The 23,058-nt window shown below is 40.0% G+C and overlaps 3 protein-coding genes across 14 annotated transcripts in view; 2 read left to right on the top strand and 1 right to left on the bottom strand.

Moving 5' to 3' along the window:
- Window positions 1-28: 28 nt before the first annotated feature.
- Window positions 29-5,930, bottom strand: LOC109466196. 3 transcript variants are annotated; one of them, XR_002140012.1, is made up of 3 exons: window positions 5,882-5,930; window positions 1,469-1,711; window positions 29-759 (listed from the first exon to the last, which is right to left on the bottom strand). XR_002140012.1 is itself a non-coding variant. In XM_019763867.1 (3 exons), the coding sequence occupies exons 2-3, from the start codon at window positions 4,328-4,330 to the stop codon at window positions 2,986-2,988; spliced, it is 1,122 nt and encodes a 373-aa protein (XP_019619426.1). In that variant the 5' UTR covers window positions 4,331-4,521; window positions 5,882-5,930; the 3' UTR covers window positions 1,724-2,985. The 3 variants fall into 3 exon arrangements, 2 of the variants coding, with proteins under 2 accessions (XP_019619426.1, XP_019619434.1); XM_019763867.1 differs by lacking the exons at window positions 29-759; window positions 1,469-1,711 and adding exons at window positions 1,724-3,615; window positions 3,839-4,521; XM_019763875.1 differs by lacking the exons at window positions 29-759; window positions 1,469-1,711 and adding exons at window positions 1,724-3,615; window positions 3,839-4,521 and having other exon boundaries at window positions 5,829-5,924.
- A 5,938-nt stretch (window positions 5,931-11,868) lies between these two features.
- Window positions 11,869-16,564, top strand: LOC109467898 (nudix hydrolase 8-like). 7 transcript variants are annotated; one of them, XM_019766073.1, is made up of 8 exons: window positions 11,869-11,945; window positions 12,715-12,796; window positions 13,001-13,071; window positions 13,475-13,566; window positions 13,752-13,857; window positions 13,985-14,095; window positions 14,425-14,627; window positions 15,622-16,564. In XM_019766073.1, the coding sequence occupies exons 2-8, from the start codon at window positions 12,759-12,761 to the stop codon at window positions 15,787-15,789; spliced, it is 789 nt and encodes a 262-aa protein (XP_019621632.1). In that variant the 5' UTR covers window positions 11,869-11,945; window positions 12,715-12,758; the 3' UTR covers window positions 15,790-16,564. The 7 variants fall into 7 exon arrangements, with proteins under 7 accessions (XP_019621632.1, XP_019621575.1, XP_019621585.1 ...); XM_019766016.1 differs by having other exon boundaries at window positions 14,907-15,729; XM_019766026.1 differs by having other exon boundaries at window positions 11,871-12,025; window positions 14,907-15,729.
- A 1,577-nt stretch (window positions 16,565-18,141) lies between these two features.
- The window catches only part of LOC109465813 (kinase suppressor of Ras 2-like), a 26,721-nt gene continuing 21,804 nt past the window's right edge, over window positions 18,142-23,058 (top strand). For all 4 annotated transcript variants that reach the window (XM_019763256.1, XM_019763270.1, XM_019763262.1 and 1 more), the window contains exon 1: window positions 18,142-18,456. In XM_019763256.1, the coding sequence (XP_019618815.1) occupies window positions 18,298-18,456 (159 nt within the window). In that variant the 5' untranslated portion in view covers window positions 18,142-18,297. The remainder of the gene's footprint in view (window positions 18,457-23,058) is intronic.

Consider the following 23,058-nt stretch of genomic DNA (forward strand, 5'->3'; position numbering starts at 1 on the left):
ACACAAGTGAACAAGTCCAGACACAAGATTTGTAGATGTAAATATGGTTTACTGATGTTAAAAAATGTGCCAGCACGGTGTCCATGCTTCTTGTCTTTGACCAGCTCAACATTTAGAGCTACCTGAAGTCTCACAATGCTATAATGTAATACTATACAAAGTTGCACACATAATTTAACACTACACTATACTTTACCAGCACTAATGGTGTTTTGACTTTTGGTAAGAATCAGTGACGAAGACTTATTTTCTTGGTCCACATTACAACATTCAGTAATGGCAGAATACTGTGTGACAAAAACACACCTTTGTCCTGCATACACTTCTTATGTATTACGGTACTGTGCTTGGATTTGCTTTGGAACATTGAAAGAAATTCAGTGTTTTGTTATAAATAAACTTAAATATTTTTTACGGTGCAGATAAATCAAACACATGATTCTTGAAGTTACATGGTGTGTAACAAGCTGATAATCCTTCTAACAGAACTTGTTAATACATGTGAAACTAGGATTGTTACTACCACATGAACATTTTACTTTCTGGTCTTTTCTAGTTGACATCACTGAATACAATTCTAAGACATCTGTACATCCAAAGTACTGTCAGTAAATAGTCAATGTTTGCATGGCAAATGCTAATGCTAGTAATGCACTAGCCAGTCCAGTTCAGTTCAGTTCTGTTTACTCCGTCAAGATCGTTGACTGCGCTCCATTTCCATGCGACACTCTCGTACCAACGCCCTTGCGTGAATAATCGCTGCGGGAGGAAGACGGGGAAAGAAAAATAAATAGGAGAAAATTTCTTTGGCGGTTTTGTGTGTGTTTTTTGGCTTTCTTTGCTATCTTCTTTGGCACTGTTGTAATCTCTTAGGATCTTGCACTGCGCTCAGTTTCCATGAGACACTCGCGGACCAGGGCCCGAGCATGGATAATACCTGTACAGACAGAAAACACAACAGGAGTTGCCACCCTCGCCCGCTCCACAGGCATATGGCACACACCACACGTGTTAGCTTGGAAGAAAAAAACTCAAGCCAAAAAAGAATGGATAGCTTGTCATGGGTACAGAAAGAAAGAAAAAAAGACATTTCTTCAAGTTCAACCTAGCCCTGCATACAGCTTATCCTAGATCGCATACAAATGCATACTGGGAAACACAGGGTATTATGGGTAGCTCAAGGGGCAAACAACATCAATACTTTATCATGCAAGGTTAGAGAAAATACATGAGCCAGGATAATCTAATGACAGCTGCAAACAATGTAAGTGCAATGTAGACTGTTAATAACATAAAGAACACTTATGCATTAGGAAAAGTCATTATATATACAAAAATACAGCACAACATTTCATGTCTCTCATATTCACAACACATAATTAGTCAGCATCAGGCATAGATGTTACAGGAGAGCACACCATTCCAACCTAATTCCAACATATATAAATTGCATGTTAACTGAACGCACCTCGCTTTAGTCTCTCAGTGGAGCTTTTGCTACCAGCATAAGTGGGACGTATGTCCTTCCCCAGGTCTTCTATAACAGCGAGAAGCTCGGCGTACTTGCTCTGAGGCACGGGACCGCCGCGTCCCAGCAGATGTGCACCGGGAATGAGTCCTCCCAGTGCTGGCAGGGACGAGGGGTTCACATGTCCAGCGGGTGACGCCATGATTAACTGGTGTTGGACGGGGAAGTAGGTGTTGGATGTTCCTGGAATTGAAGACATTACAGGTTGGAATTCTCTCTGGGAGAGAGAGAAAGAAGGAAATGGTTTTGATTTGTCCCTAGCCTGTTTGAGAGGAAGATACAAGCTTATGTACTCTTCAGGCTAAGGAGGATTAAATTTAAAAAACCATCAGGACAAGTAAATGGTTCAAGGTTATCATAGATGTACTAATTCAATTTCATTTTTCAGCCAAGACTGTATAGGACTGACATGCTGAGGAAAAATGTACATGAATTCTTTAAGCATGTGGTTAGCAGGGGTGAGTGAAAGCCGCATTCAATAGGAGGCAAATGTGAACAACACATGATGTGGCTGTCATCTTCTGAAATACAGTAGGTTTTGATGTACCAATATCAAAAATACTAGGTGTATATTATTACTAGTGCCTTAAATACTAACGTACCTCTCAAGAAAATTAATCAGTCCAAATTAAAACTGGGTAAGGCACAGGGAGTCATGCTTTGCTAGTCTGTTTTCCTGGTGCTAAGTCACTGGGGATGCACTGGCCAGGATGCGATAGCTCAGGTCCCTTGTTGTTCATGTCTATTGTACTGCACTAGCTATAGGCATTACCTAACATCAGGCTCACCTGTTACATTGAACATCGTGGTTCATATGTTTCTCAGCATGTGCCTGTAATTTGTTAAATAACCTATTGCCAGCCAACGACATTCTTGTCTAGAGATAGTAATCACCTGAGAAGTCCAGTTACAAGTGAAGAAGTCAAAGAAGTCAGAAGTATAAGAAATGTCGGATGATGAAATGATATTTTTGTCATTCTCTCTAGGTCCACTTAATGAGTTGATAAACTTTCCATGCACTCTTTATTGTCTTTAATACATGTAGCACAAAAGTCAGTCCATGTTGGCAATAGACATTGCAAGAAACAAGTTGGCTCCGTATACACTGAACACTGGTAAGTTTTATTCAAGCTGGCATAATAATAATACATAACTACATTTATTGGAAAGTAATAACATACAGAATGCTTGCACATCTGGGCTTCACTACTCTTGCCAAAAGGCATAAGAACACTCAATAAATGGTTACTTCATGTAGTACTGAATGCAAGTTGCCCTCCTTAAGAAGTTCAGAGGTGTAATTTCAAATAATCCTTGATATTTTGCTGAAAAATTAATGTCAATCTTTCTTGTGTGCAAAATATTGCAAAGTTCCCATTAACCTTTTGGAACAATTCATTTCACATTTAAAGTCAACTTACTCAATTCAACTTAAGATTGAAAAATAAACAACAAAGTTATCTTGTATCTTGTAAGTTGTATCTTGTATCAAAGTTTCGAAGCAGGTTGCTAATGAAGCCGCTGACGTCCCGTGAGAAGTCAGGAGAGCTGCTGGTAGATGTGGCAGGAGGAGCGGAGCTAGGTCGTGGCGGAGCCTGAGGAGCACTGCCGGGGCGCGGGAACTTTGTGTTCTGGAACTGCAGCTGTTGCTGATTGGTAGATCCCCAGACTGTGGTCGCGTTAGGAACCTGTGATGGCCAATGACGAGCTGCATCGTTTTCCGCTACCGCACGGAAGAGGACGTCCGTGATCTCTCTCTGGGTACGCCGCCACACGCCGTGTTCCAAGCCGACCAGGGTCGCACGCATCCACTCTGAGAACGCCAGCCTCTCTGGGTCCCCTTCAGGCTGGAGACGGTTGATGAGATGGCGCTGCATTGTCCCGATGTGGTCGGTGAGGTCCTCTAGGGTGCTGACCAGAGCCCTGTCCTGAACACCTGGCCTCTTCACTTCTGGAATTCTAGGGACTGGGGATGCGGACGTCGTGCTCACTGGTGCTTCACTAAAGTCTGAGGCAGGTTCAGTCTTAACAGTGATGACAGGGTCTAGAGAACCTCGGCTGGTTGTAGTAGCAGCCCTATGGGCAATCTGAAAAGATTTCATAAGTTCATTAGTCTCAGTATCTGACTAAATTGCCCTCCCACTGGTCTGTAGCCCTATAAAGAGAACACATTTGTTGCACGGTCAACTCATTTTGAAATTCTCTTCTAATGTGAATAAAAAAATTAATTAAGACAACAAATGAAGATATCTGTCAAAATTTGAAATTTGGAAAGGATACATACTAGAAACAATAGATGATAATACTCACACTCTTAGTCTTTATTGGCCGCCTGTGCACAGCTTCGATGTGCTTTCTGAGAAAGGATAAGTTCTCTATCACCCACGTGTCCCTGTCGGTGAATTCATCCTCAGGTTTCCTGGCGTTAGACCTTATGAGCCTGGCCATCCTTGTTCTCATGCTCCTGTACCAAGTCTTGAGATGTTCTACGCTCTTCCCCATTTCAGTTGCCTTCTCTTTCCACAGGGCCTCCTTCCTCGGGATATTCTTGTACTCCATCATTCTCCTGTTGTAGAACTCTGGGTGTTCTTTCAGCCACTTCAACATGATCTCTTCTTCTGGTTCCGAGAGTGTGGCGATCCTCTTGTCCTTTCTCTTCTTCTTGATTTGGCCACTGATGTCGAAGACCTCGGAGTCACTGGATTCCACAACGACACTCTCACGACGTCGAGTAAGATCTAAAGCAGCTTCTGATGCAGACATTTTCCCTGGATTTGTTTGCTTCCACCTCCTTGGAGGCATGGTGTAAAGTCAAGTTCTTCAGCCTGTTCCTCAGTAGGTCTTACATAGACAGTTTTGTATTGTCCCCTGCCATGTTTCAGAACTGTCACTAGCAGTCACTTTTGTCAGTTTCTAGTTGATCTTTCAATTGGTCCTTCAGCAATTTCTCATGTGAAGCACGGTCTCTCACTCAGCGGTCGCCACCATAGGGGCTGAAAATTCACCAAAAATTTTGCATTCATTGGGGGATGTTTGAAAGCCTGGTGAGACCGTTGAGTGCTCGTTGAGAATGCGAGATTGCTGAGTGACTCCTTGAAAGACCACTACATTCAGAGCAGACGTCTGACCGAGATGGTGTTTTGAACCAAATTCAACCACTTCAAAATTGAGAGCGACCACTCATTCATAGAGTTATTACCATTTGTTTAGAGATGAAAGCAATGATTAAAAAACATTGGGTATCACTGAACGCTCAATCAATGTGAAAGATTGTTGATTCTTTTTCCCAAATTATTAGACTCTCAATGGTCTCTCAACGGTCTCCCCTCTATGAAATGGGGATGTACAGGAAAAACTATGCTGATTGTAGTGTGTGATCCAGATCATCCTGCTTACTTCTGGTTCAGTGTCACATTGTACCTAGTAGGCTACATAACGTTACAAGTGAACCCTTAGCTTTTAGTTTTTACCTGCAAGCACATCGCCAGCAATCAGAGCCAAAGTCCTCGGTCTTTATACATCAAAACCTAAGGCTCAGTTCCGGAAGATAACGCCCCCATGATGTGTACTTTTTTACACACGAAATAGTAAAATACAGAAATTTGTGTGGTGCATGTATTTAATTATTATTTTACAATTTCCATTGCACTTTGCAGTTTGCTATTAATGCTGACCATACAACGAAGTGAAAAAAAAGGAAGAAAAAATGTGCTTTTTCCTAGCGAGGTTTTATATTATAGAATTGAACAATATCTGTCGAGGATTTCTTATTTTGCATATTTTACATCACCATTTTCTATACAAAAAATTACTGGTATATGTTTGTTTCACACATTTCAAAATCCACATGTCAAGAACAATACTAGCATCATGGACTGTTAATTCAATTAAAACAGGAAAAAAATTCTGTTTGAAAGAGAGAACAAAACACATTACCCCTAAAACTATTCATGCATAAATTCATACATATTCATACCAAACATGCTAAATAATTTAATACAAACAAAAAGCTTGCCAGTCAGACTCTATGCAAAACAGTGCAGTAGATTCGGGTAAATTATGAAGTTGTTTCACTTTTAATAGAAGAAGAGAACAAAGCGGTCGGCGATGCTCTATTTCAGGAAAATTTGAGGGGAAAACCTCGGAGATTTAATAAGGCAACGTCCAAGGCGACAAAGGAGGTATAGCGAAGGACGACGCTTTTTTTTAGTCAGAAAACCAACTCAAATTCTACGCAGTTAGTTCAAATTTAGTCCCTCACACTAAAGTCCAAACCATGCACTGCATCACAGAGACTCACCTGGAACCTGAGTTGGACTCAGGTTATCCATTTTTTAACGATAAAACACTCACCAAATTCTAGGACAACAAAAAACTTTTACCACACCGGCAACAAAGAGGGAGATACTTTTTCACATTGGGCTAAGGGTAGAGGTCGAGAACGAGGCTGAGGTCACTGGAGGTCACCGGAAGTGACGCGTAGGGCTGGACTGCTACTCATATGCTGCAGCAATACCTCAGTTTCGGTAGTATGGGGAGGGCTACCTGCGTCGTTCCCTCGATTTACGTGCAAAAACGTCAACTTTTACGTCTATATTCACTGCATTTGTGTGGCTCTTACCTCTGGGGACAAGGAAAAGCACAGTTCAGATCATATTTGAGGGGATTTAAGCTCTGGGGACCAGGTAACACTCCATATAACGTTACATGTAGGTAATGGGGACCAAATTGGTTATCAACGTTATATTTGTGTGGCCCCTCTTACATCTGGGCTCTTTTTTTAGCTCTGGGACTAGGTAAGGCAGCTAATACAGGAAACATTTGCACCGTAAAAGTAATAATTGCAGGGCTGTCAGGTCTGGGGACCAGGTGAGACACCTTACAGGTGAGTTACGTGTATTTCCTTTGACTTGGGTTGACTATGGACCAGGTGAGGCACCTTACAGGTGAGTTACGTGTATTTCCTTTGACTTGGGTTGACTATGGACCAGGTGAGGTACCTTACAGGTGAGTTACGTGTATTTCCTTTGACTTGGGTTGACAATGGACCAGGTGAGGTACCCTACAGGTGTAGTTACGTGTATTTCCTTTGACTTGGGTTCACTACCTGGTCTTACCTGGTCTCTAGTGCCCAGAAACACACCTATGTTACCTGTACGGTACCTTACCTGGTCTTTAGTGCCCAGAAACACACCTATGTCACCTGTACGGTACTTTACCTGGTCTTACCTGGTCTTTGGTGCCCAGAAACACACCTATGTTACCTGTACGGTACTTTACCTGGTCTTACCTGGTCTTTAGTGCCCAGAAACACACCTACGTCACCTGTACGGTACTTTACCTGGTCTTACCTGATCTTTAGTGCCCAGAAACACACCTACGTCACCTGTACGGTACTTTACCTGGTAAAATTTAACTTGGATGACCTGATCCTTGAGACAATCTCTCTTCAAAATGCTACCCAGGAAAACTGCTGCCTCAGAAAGGGTATCAGGCTACTAAACTCTAGTTTTCTCCTGCATTATCTAATGTAATGTACCATTATGCCAAGGGGCAGTTAAACTGGCCATATAGCATACAGATGCCAGCATCACCATATTCATATTAACTGTTTTTCATTCCAGATATCTGATACCGTATTTGGTCGAGTTATTTTCAGTTGAAATTTGCGCCATGAAAGCATAGATTTCTCTAAACTTTTTAAAACAAAGGTTTACGTTCCTCAAGAAAGCTTGAGTGCAACCATGGAAAAAGTCCTAAACGGATTAACTTCCGATTAAGGCTGTCCTTTCCATCAAGTACATTACCTCCAAACTGCACAGACGTTTTAGTCTTTACTCGGTCACTACTAGTACTGGGATTGTTAATGACAGGCGTGCGTTCAAGTATTATGGTGGGATACATGATTTTGATGCTGTGTATTTGCAGTTCATGTATTGTATACTGACTTGAACTACACTGAAAATAAAAGTCTATTGAAACAAGAGTGAAAAGGTGTATTTTCAGCTTTAATAATAATTGAATTGTGCTAAAAATAATATACAATGCACTATCAATATACGGGAAATGTCCAGAGGTACTAGAGGTAATGAATCTAGTTACTATAAAATGTTATGCCTTAGGCCACACCAATTTAATTTCTTGGTTAACAGATTTTTCTAGAAAAATAATGGAGTGGGCGGGCGAAAATAAAAAATAAAACAGGCCTAGGCATCCTATTATGGAGCCATGAAGTAAACGCTGGTTCAAAATTTAAACAATGGATTTTGAACTTTTAATGATACCATTGCATTGAAAGATGGAATAACTGTAACAAGTAGGATGAAAATGACTGTTTTTAACTGTTAAGGGCAAATATGAGCATTTTGAGGTTGATTCTGAATTTTTTTTTTATTTGCAAATCAGAAAAAAATGAAGCGGGCGAAGCGGTTAACCAAGAAATTAAATTGGTATGGCCTTAAACAGTTTTATAAATATTGTTATACATGTACATGCGACTCAGACAAATAGAAAACAAACAAGCAAACAAACAAATGCAGAATTTTTGTGCAGTTCATCATACAATTTACTTCTACTAAGTTCTAGTTATTCTACCATTTGGAGAAACAACCTTTCAGAATTAATATAACATAAGTCAGGGTTCAGCATTCATGTTCTTGTTGAGAAGTAAAGCTGGCACTTCCAAGAATTCCAGAATGTGATGCATAGATATCTCCAGCTCCTGCTGTGTGATCAGTTTCTCCTTTTTGGCAAATGCACTGAAAAAAAGAGAAATAATCTAGGCCAGCAGTATATACATTGTATATACAGAGATGTCAATAACCAAAAAATTAGGTACAAAAGACCAAACGTATCTGAAGTGTATGGTCTTACCAGGTCTCAAGAGCTATGAACCATTACGAACAAACATTACCTGTATAGTCTCTTAGTTGAAGATAAAGGACAATGCAAATATACCTATACAGTAGTGCCTTACCTGGTCCCCAGATAAAAAGGGGCCACATGCACGCATGCAAATGTATGGTACCTTACCTGGTCCCCAGAGCTAAGAGCTCTGCAAATATTACCTGTACAGTGCCTTACCTGGTCCCCAGACCTAAGAGCCGTGCAATTATTACCTGTACGGTACCTTACCTGGTCCTTAAACCCAAGAGCAGCGCAATTTTTTACCTGTACAGAACCTCACCTGGTCCCTAGTCTAGAAAATAAACTCTACTCACATGTACGGCACCTCACCTGGTCTACAGTCAGAGAAAATAAACTCTACACACATGTACGGCACCTCACCTGGTCTACAGTCAGAGAAAATAAACTCTACTCACATGTATGGCACCTCACCTGATCCCCAAGTCTAGAAAATAAAGTATACTCACCTGTACGGAACCTCACCTGGTCCCCAAGTCTAGAAAAATGACTCTACTCACCTGTACGGCACCTCACCTGGTCTACAGTCTAGAAAATAAACTGTACTCACCTGCAAGGAACCTCACCTGGTCCCGAAGTCTAGAAAATAAAGTGTACTCACCTGAACAGCACCTCACCTGGTCCCCAAGTCTAGAAAATAAAGTGTACTCACCTGTAAGGCACCTCACCTGGTCCCCAAGTCTAGAAAAATGACTCTACTCACCTGTACGGCACCTCACCTGGTCTACAGTCTAGAAAATAAACTGTACTCACCTGCAAGGAACCTCACCTGGTCCCGAAGTCTAGAAAATAAAGTGTACTCACCTGAACAGCACCTCACCTGGTCCCCAAGTCTAGAAAATAAAGTGTACTCACCTGTAAGGCACCTCACCTGGTCCCCAAGTCTAGAAAAATGACTCTACTCACATATACGGCACCTCACCTGGTCCCCAAGTCTAGAAAATAAACTGTACTCACCTGTACGGCACCTCACCTGGTCCCCAAGTCTAGAAAAATGACTCTACTCACATATACGGCACCTCACCTGGTCCCCAAGTCTAGAAAATAAACTGTACTCACCTGTACGGCACCTCACCTGGTCCCCAAGTCTAGAAAAATGACTCTACTCACATATACGGCACCTCACCTGGTCCCCAAGTCTAGAAAATAAACTGTACTCACCTGTACGGCACCTCACCTGGTCCCCAAGTCTAGAAAAATGACTCTACTCACATATACGGCACCTCACCTGGTCCCCAAGTCTAGAAAATAAACTGTACTCACCTGTACGGCACCTCACCTGGTCCCCAAGTCTAGAAAAATGACTCTACTCACATATACGGCACCTCACCTGGTCCCCAAGTCTAGAAAATAAACTGTACTCACCTGTATGGCACCTCACCTGGTCCCCAAGTCTAGAAAAATGACTCTACTCACATATACGGCACCTCACCTGATCCCCAAGTCTAGAAAATAAACTGTACTCACCTGTACGGCACCTCACCTGGTCCCCAAGTCTAGAAAAATGACTCTACTCACATATACGGCACCTCACCTGGTCCCCAAGTCTAGAAAATAAACTGTACTCACCTGTATGGCACCTCACCTGGTCCCCAAGTCTAGAAAAATGACTCTACTCACATATACGGCACCTCACCTGGTCCCCAAGTCTAGAAAATAAACTGTACTCACCTGTATGGCACCTCACCTGGTCCCCAAGTCTAGAAAAATGACTCTACTCACATATACGGCACCTCACCTGGTCCCCAAGTCTAGAAAATAAACTGTACTCACCTGTATGGCACCTCACCTGGTCCCCAAGTCTAGAAAAATGACTCTACTCACATAAACAGCACCTCACCTGGTCCCCAAGTCTAGAAAATAAAGTGTACTCACCTGTACGGCACCTCACCTGGTCCCCAAGTCTGAAAAATGACTCTACTCACCTGTACGGCACCTCACCTGGTCTACAGTCTAGAAAATAAACTGTACTCACCTGCAAGGAACCTCACCTGGTCCCGAAGTCTAGAAAATAAAGTGTACTCACCTGAACAGCACCTCACCTGGTCCCCAAGTCTAGAAAATAAACTGTACTCACCTGTACGGCACCTCACCTGGTCCCCAAGTCTAGAAAAATGACTCTACTCACATATACGGCACCTCACCTGGTCCCCAAGTCTAGAAAATAAACTGTACTCACCTGTACGGCACCTCACCTGATCTCCAAGTCAGAGAAATAACTGTACTCACCTGTACGGAACCTCACCTGGTCCCCAAGTCTAGAAAATAAACTCTACTCACCTTTACGGCACCTCACCTGATCTGTAGTCAGAGAAAATAAACTGTACTCACCTGTACGGCACCTCACCTGGTCCCAAAGTCTAGAAAAATTACTCTACTCACCTGTACGACACCTCACCTGGTCCATAGTCTACCCAAGTCAAAGGAAATACACGTAACTCACCTGTAATGTACCTCACCTGGTCTATTGTCAACCCAAGTCAAAGGAAATACACGTAACTCACCTGTAAGGTGCCTCACCTGGTCTATTGTCAACCCAAGTCAAAGGAAATACACGTAACTCACCTGTAAGGTGCCTCACCTGGTCCATAGTCAACCCAAGTCAAAGGAAATACACGTAACTCACCTGTAAGGTGTCTCACCTGGTCCCCAGACCTGACAGCCCTGCAATTATTACTTTTACGGTGCAAATGTTTCCTGTATTAGCTGCCTTTCCTAGTCCCAGAGCTAAAAAAAGAGCCCAGATGTAAGAGCCACACAAATATAACGTTGATAACCAATTTGGTCCCCATTACCTACATGTAACGTTATATGGAGTGTTACCTGGTCCCCAGAGCTTAAATCCCCTCAAATATGATCTGAACTGTGCTTTTCCTTGTCCCCAGAGGTAAGAGCCACACAAATATAGACGTAAAAGTTGACGTTTTTGCACGTAAATCGAGGGAAAGACGCAGGTAGCCCTCCCCACACTACCGAAACTGAGGTATTGCTGCAGCATATGAGTAGCAGTCCAGTGTTCTGTCCAATAGCAGCGTGGCTGTACATCGTCACGCGTACTACGGCACTTCCGGTGACCTCCAGTGACCTCCGCCTCGTTTTCGACCCCTACCCTTAGCCCAATGTGAAAAAGTATCTCCCCAACAAAGATGGTGGCTGAAAAATTGTGTATCCCATCATGCACCACGATAAGCATGGAAGAGTTCAATATCATGTATTCTATAGGGGAGAATCATTGCCAGATGGAAAAAAAATAATCATATCTTTTCTAATGTTAGAGAGACAACACTAAGAAATTAATCAATATTTATTATATACTCTATGTTACACCCATTATGTATTATAATGGAAAAATGATACTTTCTTTATTACAAACATTAGAGATTACCCCCTTAATATGAAATAGATGGTACCAAAGCACTTCCGGATCCGTTTTTTCCCAGGTGATATGCCGGACTGCAACTTGCAACCTTACCCGGATTTTCCGTTCTACAAGGTAGATTCGTGCCGTGCATATTAATTACTGCCGCCAGGAAATTCTATCAAGGCACGAATTCTTTCCCAAAGAACGGTAACGTACGGAATGTTTAAGCCTATTGCGCCTTTTGACCCTTTAAGTCAACATTTAGTCAATGATTAACTCCCACAAATAGAGATGGGCGAGTGTTATGAGGGTTATAAAACTGGCCTGATACTTCCCCCTGCTTCGAGGTCCGGAGGTTTCTGATCTGAATCAATTTCCGGTTTCCACATGATTGCTTACCCCCACTGCCGAATTTGACCTCTTTTGTTCGTCTCAACAGGTTATTGTATATTTACATTCTCAGATGTAACAATCATTAGTCTCACTCTAGTAAAATTTGCGTAATTATTCTTCAAAGTTGATTTTGAAACCGAAAGAAGCATGCTTTCGTGCACTTTGGAGTCTACAGTGTACTTTAGACCATGGACTCGGAGTGAAACCTCCATGACAACCTCCTTGTTTAGACCAACGACATACCAGAGTTTGTACTCAGTTGGTCAGCTGTTCATACATACTTGGTGAAAGTTCATGTTTACAAAATTTACTTATCAAAACCATATACATTTGTATTTTTATTTTATCAAAACCATATAACGTTACCTGTGTAATATTGTGAGTAACATAAATTTATTGTGATAGGGCATGATTGTCTCTGAGTCAATTAATTAAAGGTTTCAAACATGAAATGAATTAACCCAAAAGCTCTGTCTTTTAATTTATTACAGTTTACTTTGTTTCACAGATCTTTTCATCTGTCAATGAACGAAGTTCACAGCAGACCCAGGGATGGCAGAAGACAGCCAACTTCTCTGTAGGAAGGATAGGTGAGTACATGAATATTGCTTATGTTGATCCAATAGGAAATGCCATGATCTACTTTCTACGTTATAACAAATGTAGTACATAGAATTGTGATTGTTTTTTCTTTGATGTAGCCTGACTCATGTGAGCCGGCCTGCCTGAAGGCTGCCCCGGCACATCAGGCTAATAGTAATGGATTTCTAACTTAATTGGAATATTTTTCACAGATATGGAGGGGTTGTTGTTGAAACTACAAAGCAACAATGCAGCACTGAAGAATTCAAAAACAAGTTAGAAGGTGTGGTAGCAATAATTTTATATTACTTAATAGCTGCATTGATTTTTACCTTTCTCAGCATTGTTTGTATCGACATATAAGTCTTTGGGTTTTGAATTCTATCTACACATTCTAGCACTTACAAGTATAGATAATGCTTGAATTCCAAAACAAATACAGACTTTATACTACTACATACCAGTACATGTAAATGTAATTCACATAATGTAAATTCTAAAATGTGAGAGTTTGATACTGATCAGAATAGACAAAAAATCATGAACACCTTGGGCCGCTTGGCTATCAGAAACACAGCTATCATAGTTGAATACTACATTTTTATTGATATATATGAAACTAAAACGTATAAAAAAAGAACATTATAATTCAATACATGTATCATAAACTGAATTTATTTTCTCAGCTGACTTGACGAAATGGCAGGAAATTGGAGTACGAGGTGTCTGGATCAAGATTAGTCTAAAGGATGCTGACATAGTCCCTATTGCTGCTCAGGTCAGCATTTTTTCTTCTTTTTTTGATGAAAAAGACTAATCTTAAATCACATTTCAGCCTCATCATAAGGACAATTGCCTTATGACACCATCAATATTGTATCAGCATAGTTGCTTCATGGCAAAAGAACAACCTTTACCAGTATTTTCATCTTACCAGAAAAGTATGTATCTTTCCCTTTACAGAAGGGGTTTGAGTTCCACCATGCCCAGAAAGATTACGTCATGATGATCAAATGGCTTCCTACAGATGAACCTAACATGATCCCAGGATATGCAGCACACTATGTCGGTAGGTAGACTAACCTTAGGAAGGTAGCAGTAGGACTACCGGAAAACTAGTAGGTTTTCATATAAGATCTTTGATGTCCTATGATGTACCAATGCAGCTAATCAAACTGTTTATGTTCTGTTCACAGGTGTTGCAGGATTTGTGGTGAATGATCGGAATGAAGTTCTGGTGATCCAGGAGAAGTACACCCACTCTGTGAAGGCCCACTGGAAACTGCCAGGTGGCCTCGCTGAACCAGGTGATTGATTGATAGCAGTCAGAACTGGAAAAAAACCATTAGGCCTCCACCAGGCCGTCCCAAACTTCCCTAGCCAATTATTCCACCCAGTTGGCTATATTTTGCTGATTTTGATTCTGTAGACTGTTAGTCTGAGGGAGACGAGAAAAACCTAAAAAAAACAACTAATGCAACATCAATTGTCACAAATGTATGCACATTTTAGATATCCAGGTGTTCATTCTTGAGAAATCCTTGATGACATTGTTGTTTGCAGTCTTCAGATACCTTGCAGAATTATGAGAGATGAGCGTAACAATAATTGGTTCAACTCTTTCTTGTGTCCACAGGGGAGGACCTTGCAGACACAGCCAGGAGAGAGGTCCTGGAGGAGACAGGAGTTGACGCCGAGTTTCTTTCTCTTCTCTGTTTCCGACACCAGCACAATTTCTCCTTCGGCTGCTCTGACATGTACTTTGTATGCCATATGAAGCCCAAGAATCTAGACATCACCGTAGGTGAACAAGAAGTGACAAAATGTCAGTGGATGCCAGTAAGTATCACATTGGGTATCATACTAACTAATGTCATTGCAAGACCTCTTTTCCTAAGTCTTTAGTTCTATACATATCTTCATGAAACAATACCCGTTTCTCCAAATACATCCATACTGATGTTTTTTCAAGATCTCTTTGAATTCCTAAATCTTTTTCGGAAAAGCCCTGGTCTAGCTCCTACACATATCTTCATCAAAACTACATGTATAACATGGCAGCTCATGATGCAATATTTCTGTTCGTACCCCCCCCCCCCCAAATACATCCACTTCCAGATTAGCGAGTTCTTCAACCACCCTGACGTCAGCGAACAACACCGCTTCTTCATTTCATGTTACCAGGACGGCGCCGCTAGTTCCTGGGACACCTCTATTGCTGCTAAGAGGGTTATATCTTACTGGAAGGACTCACATGACCTTGTTTACAGCATCAGTAGAAGGAGACCAACATACAGCAGTTTTTCATTTTAACCTTGTCCCTGCTGTACTCAGGTGTACCAAAAATTTAGTGCCAAATGGCTATACCTCAGCAGGGAAAGGGTTAATCTACTACAAGAGTTATTATAACTCTTCAAAGAAAGCAGTGAGGAAACTTTTGTGAAGAAGGGTATGATACTCAGCCCGTTGTCCTTCATATGCTAGTTTGCTCCTCTCATAGCTTCCTGTTATGTAGTCTGGCACCCATCCCCATGTTTGGCCATTACGTCATCTTTTAGATCATTCAGATATTGAAAATTTCTCAGAGGCAACAGGATCAGATTTCAAACACCTGGGGACACTGTGTGGAGCCAATCAGAGCTCTTGCATATAATTCAGGAACATATTCTTATGCCAATTAATGTGTGCCAGACTGGTCAGCCAGGGAAGCAGTCAGAGGAGCAAACAAGTCTCTGAGCTAAGATAGGACAGATGCCTGCTGTAAGATACTGAAGAAACAAGGAGACCAATCATATCAGTAATTGATTTGACCAGTATCATTGGTGTTTTCCAGTTTGAGGAATACTTGAGCCATCCCTCGTTGACTGAAACTAACCGCTTCATCGCACAGACATTCAAGTCTACAGTCCTGCAGGGATCCTCCAGGATAGCAACCTCAGGCATACCTTCAGTCAGAACAGGGAGAAATCACTTGCTGTATAGTATTCATAATTGTCCATAAAAGTCTATCAAGTAGTACTCCAATTCTAGGGAAGTGAGTGAAAAGGTCATATTGGGAAAAAGTCATATATTTATCTATTCTCACTGTGAGAATAATAATTTAGCCGATGGTCAGCATTGTTGAGTAGTTTAGCAATTGTTAATTTGGAGTACATTTTATAAAATAAGTTATATAGTGCCGTAAAGATTTTAAAAGTTTGTGTAAAATGTACTCAGGGAGAACAAATGCCAAACTATTAAAAAATGTAAAGTAATTGATTAAGACATTAATACTATGCAATGGTTGATGGAGATTGTTATTTTATATTGTCCCAAACATGCAGGGTTTTTACTTGGTGACTTATGTAAAATCTGAATGTTCGCTGATTTGAAAACTATGAATATTGTTGATAAAACATTGTAAAATATGCATATATCTAGCAGAATATTCATTTCTATTTATCTATCAAATAAACCACAGGACCACAGGAAGAATAGCCTCTTACGAGGCTAATTGTGGATCTGAAATAAAACTCAAACTCAAACCACCAGAATGACTTACCCACAATAGTACACATTTGCAGTGTCTAAATCTTAGCATGTAGACAGATTCATGCACTATCACATGGCAGAAAAGTGTCTAGAATTCAAACTGTGTTTTTATGGATGAATTATGAATATTTCCTCTTAGTCTCCTACTACATTTTTGTACTTGTAACAAAGAAAAAAGTGACAAATAAAGTTTTGAGGCTATACAGTGTAACAATTGTCTTCTACATGTCCTCTGAATAGCAATTTATGGCAGCAAGATACATGTATAACGTTAACTGACTTGAATTGCCTACACTGAGCATTATTACCTTCGCCAAGAAGGTTAATGTTTTTCTAGGGGCGTTCGTGTGTGTGTGTGTGTGTGTGTGTCTGTCTGTCTGTCAACACGATAACTTGAGAAGGCCTTGATGGATTGTCTTGATACTTGGTAGGTGGGTAGGTCTTGATGAGACCTCAAAATGATTAGATTTTGGGCCACCTGGCGGCTTGTCATGGTACTGCAGCAGAACTTCCGGTTTTGATATCTCATGATCCAGACATGCTAGGGTGACGAAATTTAGATGGTAGATAGCTCTTGTGCTGGGGATAAAGTGACATGAGTTTGAGCCCCCTAGTTGCTTGCTCTAGAACTGCAGGGGGGTTTAATGGACAAATGTTTAAAGGGGGATAACTCAAGAACCGATTGATGGATCATCGAGATTTGTGGTATGTAGGTAGCTTGAGTGATGCTTGACATAATGATATCACAATTATGCAAATATGGATGTAATTTGCATAATTAATGAGGAAATTCTATTTATCAGCTGTATTCCATAATAGGAAGTTCAAGCTTGTGACATATGTTATTAAGAATGAGAGAAACACAGGCAGATATCGATTATGCAAATGAAGACTTAATTTGCATAATAAATGAGAAAATATTATAATTGCATAGTGGTAACTGCCTGGAATTTTATACTTGGGGTGTTTGAAAGTTAAGTTAAGGTGAACATAATTAAACATAACTTATTCAAATAAGGACCTCGTTTGCATAATTTATGAGAAAATGTCATCATGGCATTCTTTGTTAAGATAAGACTGTCTTTTGGTGGAGAATATGATCAACAGATATAATTCATGCAATTGAGGATCTTATTTGCATAATTAGGGGGACTAATATATAATTTCTTAATCATAAAAGCTAACATCATTTGGCGAAGGTATGAGATTGTGGAACTCTAGTTAGAGATTCCTTAGTTTGTTCAAGGAGTGAACTTTTCTCAGTGATGTATGACAGACAGTTGTGGCGAACTAACTTTGTATGCTCCACCTCTACGGAGGATGAATGATGATGATGATGATGAGTTTGTTCTCTAGCTCATTTAAAAAAGCTGATTAACTTAAGTTATCAGTATTTATTCTCATTCATACCTCTTAACTCTTAATTTGCTAACGTTAACGTTACCAATATCCCAATGCTAAGAAATTAAATTGCTGTGGCCTAATATTACCACAAACATATAACGTTACTAGAAAAGTAACATTTGCAAAGAAAATCCATTATGTTTACCTTCGCATATGGTCTGCTCTGTTAATTCTTACTCAAACACACTGGAGTCTAAATCCCTCCTACTAAATTGCAACATGATGTAACTGAACACCAGTTACCATGGTGAGAGACAGTCTGGTTCAGTCGGGCCAGAGGTCACTGTTTGGAGAAGAAGAAACGTGGCAAAAACAATGTGTTTTCCTTCGGTAAAACATAATAACTTGTAAACATGTAATATACAAATTTCCCGCCAAAATCATTTCGTGATACGAGAGGTCACCTTGAGCATTTTTAACATCACGCGAGAAACGGCGAGATGTCAATGTTGGGGAAAATGGCCGACGTTCAGTGTAAGCAAATCCAGGATTTTCTCTCGAATTTGTAGAAATTTTTTACGCAGCAGAAAAAAGCAGCCACTGTTCCGAGGGTGCCCACACATCTAACGACACCATGGGGACGGAAGAGCGAGAGGAGGCCGTGAAGAAGGCGCTGGAATCGTGCAAGACTCTGCAGTCCATGATTGACATCAGCGCGTCCAATCTGAACGGGCTGAGAACGATGTGCGAGACATCGCACGACCTCACACAAACAGAAATACGAACTTTAGAGGTAAGATTCCTTCCTGCTCTGTTCTTTTGACAAAACGGGGCGTCTTTTCCCTCGAAAGGTGACACTGGAGGCACCATAAGTTTGGATTTCATCCCCTGATTTCACCTGTTCACAGTGGTATGACAAGTTACTGTTTTATGAAAATCTTGTAAAAGATGAAACCAGCGCCAAACCCATCAAGTTTCTTACCAAACCACACATTGTAAAACAAATTTAACTCAACATGACATGCCATCTATATTTCAATTGGACGGTTTTTTGTGCACTAAGAAGCTTCAATATGAGATCCTTTTCCTCGATCCAGATGTTTGCAAGCATTTTGTTTACATGAACACTGAAACTTGACAGGTTGTTTACTGTTTACCAGGCGAGAAAAATAAACAGGCTGAAGGACTCGTATGGCACCAAAGGGGAATAGAAAATTGAGGCTGGTATTTCCTGCTACCTGGTAGTAATAGGAATTAAATTCTAAATTGTATTTTATACAAAATTTATATCTGATTAGCACAATTATGGAAACTGGATTTCTGGAAAATGACAAGGTTACATGTATGCAGATAGAAGTCTATTATGAATTGCTGCAAGAAGGCCAGATTTTGAAAAGTGTTCAAGCAAAAAGTCATGACCATCCATGGAAATGATGCAATGTACCCATTGTCCTTTTATTTGCATGATTGTGCCACCTGTTTACACGTAGTGTGTGTGTGAGTCACCTGTCAGACATCTGCAGTCTGCAACACTTGGAAATAAGTGATGGCAGACTTCGCCCCATTACCCATACTGATTTGAAAATATTCAGTACCACCGACAAAATAGCAGCACAGTATAGCTAAGAATGTATGGCAACACTGCACTGTGTGCACACACACACTGACAGGCAGACAGACACACAAATAGACAAATTCAGTTAAACATGGATATGGGTACTAGTATGGTAACAAATCATTTTGTATGTTGGAACAAGGAGTAAGAAGTGCTGTGTATACTATAATACCCACCACACCGACCGATTTGTACAAAGATATGAAATATAACCTTTACAAATCATTTGCATGGAGGAATAATTATGACAAAGCACTTGGAATCCTGGGGAACCAGGAATTTTAGAAGAACATGTTGATTGTTCACTCCAAAAAGTCTCATGGCCTAAATTGCTTACTTGTACTTTTTCGTCAGGAGAAATCTAACTTGTAGATCTAGAAAAACATGTTGTTGCATGTCAGCAATTTATAAGACCTTTACAGGTTTTAGATTCAATTTCAAAGAAATATTTAGGAACAGTGCTGATCTTAGCAATCCATTTTCTAAATGTAATCCTAAAAGTTGTCTATATCGTATATGATTTGACTTGCATTTCTTGATAGAAAAGATTTTAAGATATGATTATTCTGTTGGAACAATTGTTAAACTAATTAGGCAAAGTTGATATTTTCTGAATTGGCTGTTGCTCTTGATAACAGTTGGAAACTAAACAAAACACAAGGGTCCATGTAGGTGATGCAAAAAGAGGAAACTCCCTGTTATTGATAATGATATTTAAGTATTTACCTATATGTGGGCAAAACTGTAAATATGTACACTTGCATTATATATGTTACATCTGCATTTGATATACATATTTGTGCTAGAGTCAGCTTTGATATCAAACTTAATCCAAAAGGATTCAGGAATATGGTCTTGCAACCTTGCCAAATTTGCTTTTCTCTACAATATTTCACAAAATCCTCAGAATAGTCGTAATTCATCATTCCTAATAAAGGAGCCTTCTCCCCTAAGACGTTTCCCCCAGTTTTATATTCATCTGAGCCAGAAGTGGCCCCGATGTGAGACATAGATGGATGGCGTCACCATGAATTCTCTCCCCTCGTTACATGCATTACGTAGGCTCTGCCACTTTCCTCGGGTGAATGACTCCTGCCCGGTGCTATGAATATCCTCCTGACGTAAACGCACGCATCTCCGCCGCCCACTCCTCCTGACCCGTACACGGTTATCTTCGCCGCTCTTGCGTCATGTACAGGCCCACCGCCGGGCGATGTCATTTGCATAACAAAGGTGCATCCGGACACTAGATGTGTCAGCAGATGACACCAGCACTGATAATGATATAGAATTACCACCTCTCAATAGCTTTGATCCTGCCAAGAAAAACTACTGACAAATTGTATGCCTTGTACATGAAGGGGAACATTATGAAGTGAAAGTATACAAATGTAAGTTGAGGAAGGCATGAAGAAGGCGATTTATATACATTTTTATTGAGACCAGAAAGTGGGCTGGTAGATACATTTCGTGTACTTTAGCAGTTTAGTACATGCAAATTGTTAATTGATATAATTTTCATTTGTGTTGGTACATTTTTCACAACACATTAACTATAATTTAGATTTTTTATTACATAATACAATGTTCTTCTAATATTGGTTATTTCAGAACAGTGTAACTTTGTTGATCTTCAGATGAACATTCAATCTTCCATATTGAAAAAACACTCCTGTTGCCATGCTATGCCACTTTAATTTGTTGATTCCCAGATATTTAAGAATAATATAGAACATCAATGTGTTCATCAAACTTTAACTGATAGAAACTCTATACCTTGGCACATTCACTTACAGAGCAGGTGCATATTCATACTTAGTCAGATGCAAGTTTTTCTCCTGTAGCCCTCAGAGTGTTGTCATCGATCTTGACCAGTGAAACGTTGAAATGTACAAGAGAACCATGCATGAAAAAGTTGGTATAAATTTAGGTGCCACTAGCTGTCCATGTCCTTGTGTGTTGTTGTGTCCACATTGCGTGGACTGTTGTCTGAGTGTCTGGTGTGGTTAGTGGGGTGTTGGCTGGTACTATTCTTGTCCTGGGGTATACTGGGAAATGCCCGTGGGTTCGCCTGTGGTGGGCGGGTGGTTTCCCCCTGGATGACTCACCTCCAAACAATCCTATTATTCAATTCTACCAACTCACCTGTTCAGACAATGAAATACCTGCCCGAAAGGAAGTCACATAAAAAAATGGCTGTTGACTGTTCAGAGGAATTTTTGAGTGCACAGAAATCTTTATTTATTTTACCCCTAGCTGGTACCATTTTTGTAATTGTGTACATATATTGTTTACTTAACTATTTCCTGTTTGAAATTCTCAGAAAATGATAAGCAATTAATGAAAACTGTTTGTGTGGTTTTTAAGGTTCTGAAAAACTATCTCGTTTTTTATTTGTGTTGGCGGCGTTGCAGTAATTTTGAACATTTTTCAATTTACTACATTGTACAATTTGTACAAATAGTGAAAAGATGTATTGAGACAGAAATTATATGATAATATTGTCCTTTTCAGCATTTACCATTGGAAGGAAAAGCATTGCATTTTTTTATATATTTATTTATTTATTTTGGTTAATCAATAGAGTGATGTGATCATTAGTGACAGCATTTATTTTTTCTTAGATACAACAGACAATAGACTACGACATAATTTGAATTCATAACAATCCAGAGATCTTTTCTAACAGCTAAGTCAAAGGTTTCAGGTAGCCATCAAATAGAATGAGGTTTTACACAAAAATATTTCATGTTCTTTAGCTCACACAACAAGGAGCATGACACCTTGGCAAATGCACATGTTAAGCCTAGTGTTTTCTGTTTCAGTGCTGAAAAAATTGGGGTCAGTAGGTCTATGGATTATCTTTTTTTTTTAAACGTCTTCAGTAATATCTATATAGCCAGGGGTCCAACTTTTAGTTTAACAAAGTAAAACTTGCATATTGTATGAGAACACTTTTATTTTCAATGTCAATGTTAGAAAACCAATTGTACAATCACTCGGGTGTCAGATCATGGAGCATTAGGCCACACCAATTTAATTTGTTGGTTCTCGGATTCACCTCTTCGTTTTTTTCTGATTTGACAAAAAAAAAAAAATTGATTCTAGGTCCTGAATCAACTGAAAAATGCTCATATTTTGCCCCCAACAGTTGAGGAAAGTCCTTTTCTTCCTAGTTGTTACAGTTTTCCCATCTATCAATGCAGTGGTTTGATTAAAAGTTCAAAATTCAATGTTTGAATTTTTAACCCAGCCTTTTGTGTTGACTTCATGGCTCATTCCGTAGCATTTAAGCCTATAATAGGATGCCTAGACCTGTTTTATTTATTTTTTCGCCCTGTCGCTTCATATTTTTTCTGAAAAAATCCGAGAACCAACAAATTAAATTGGTGTGGCCTAATGAGCCAGTTCACACACTATTTTCTACTATTATAATTACTGAATTATTCTAAAATCGAAACGAATAAGTTGCGAAAATATTACGAAATATACATTGCAAATGAAATGAAGTACAAAAGTATGGTCAACCCTGACTGAAATGTCCAAAAGTTTTCTGTAAATCGCATTCATGATTTTGGGGCCTAAAACTTTGAGGACGCCATCTTGTTTACGCGAATTTTTGGCGGGAACATCGAAAATATTTGCATCTGAACACGTACGGGCACATTCCAACAGGTGTTTTGAACCACGTGGAGATAAAGCAAAATGCTGCTTAATACACATTTTCTTTCAACAAATATAACCTCAAAACGCTGAACAAGTGACTAAGAAGACATACAC

This window comes from Branchiostoma belcheri, unplaced genomic scaffold (genome assembly GCF_001625305.1).
Source record: "Branchiostoma belcheri isolate BF01 breed outbred unplaced genomic scaffold, Haploidv18h27 scaffold1, whole genome shotgun sequence".
NCBI classification, from domain to species: domain Eukaryota; kingdom Metazoa; phylum Chordata; class Leptocardii; order Amphioxiformes; family Branchiostomatidae; genus Branchiostoma; species Branchiostoma belcheri.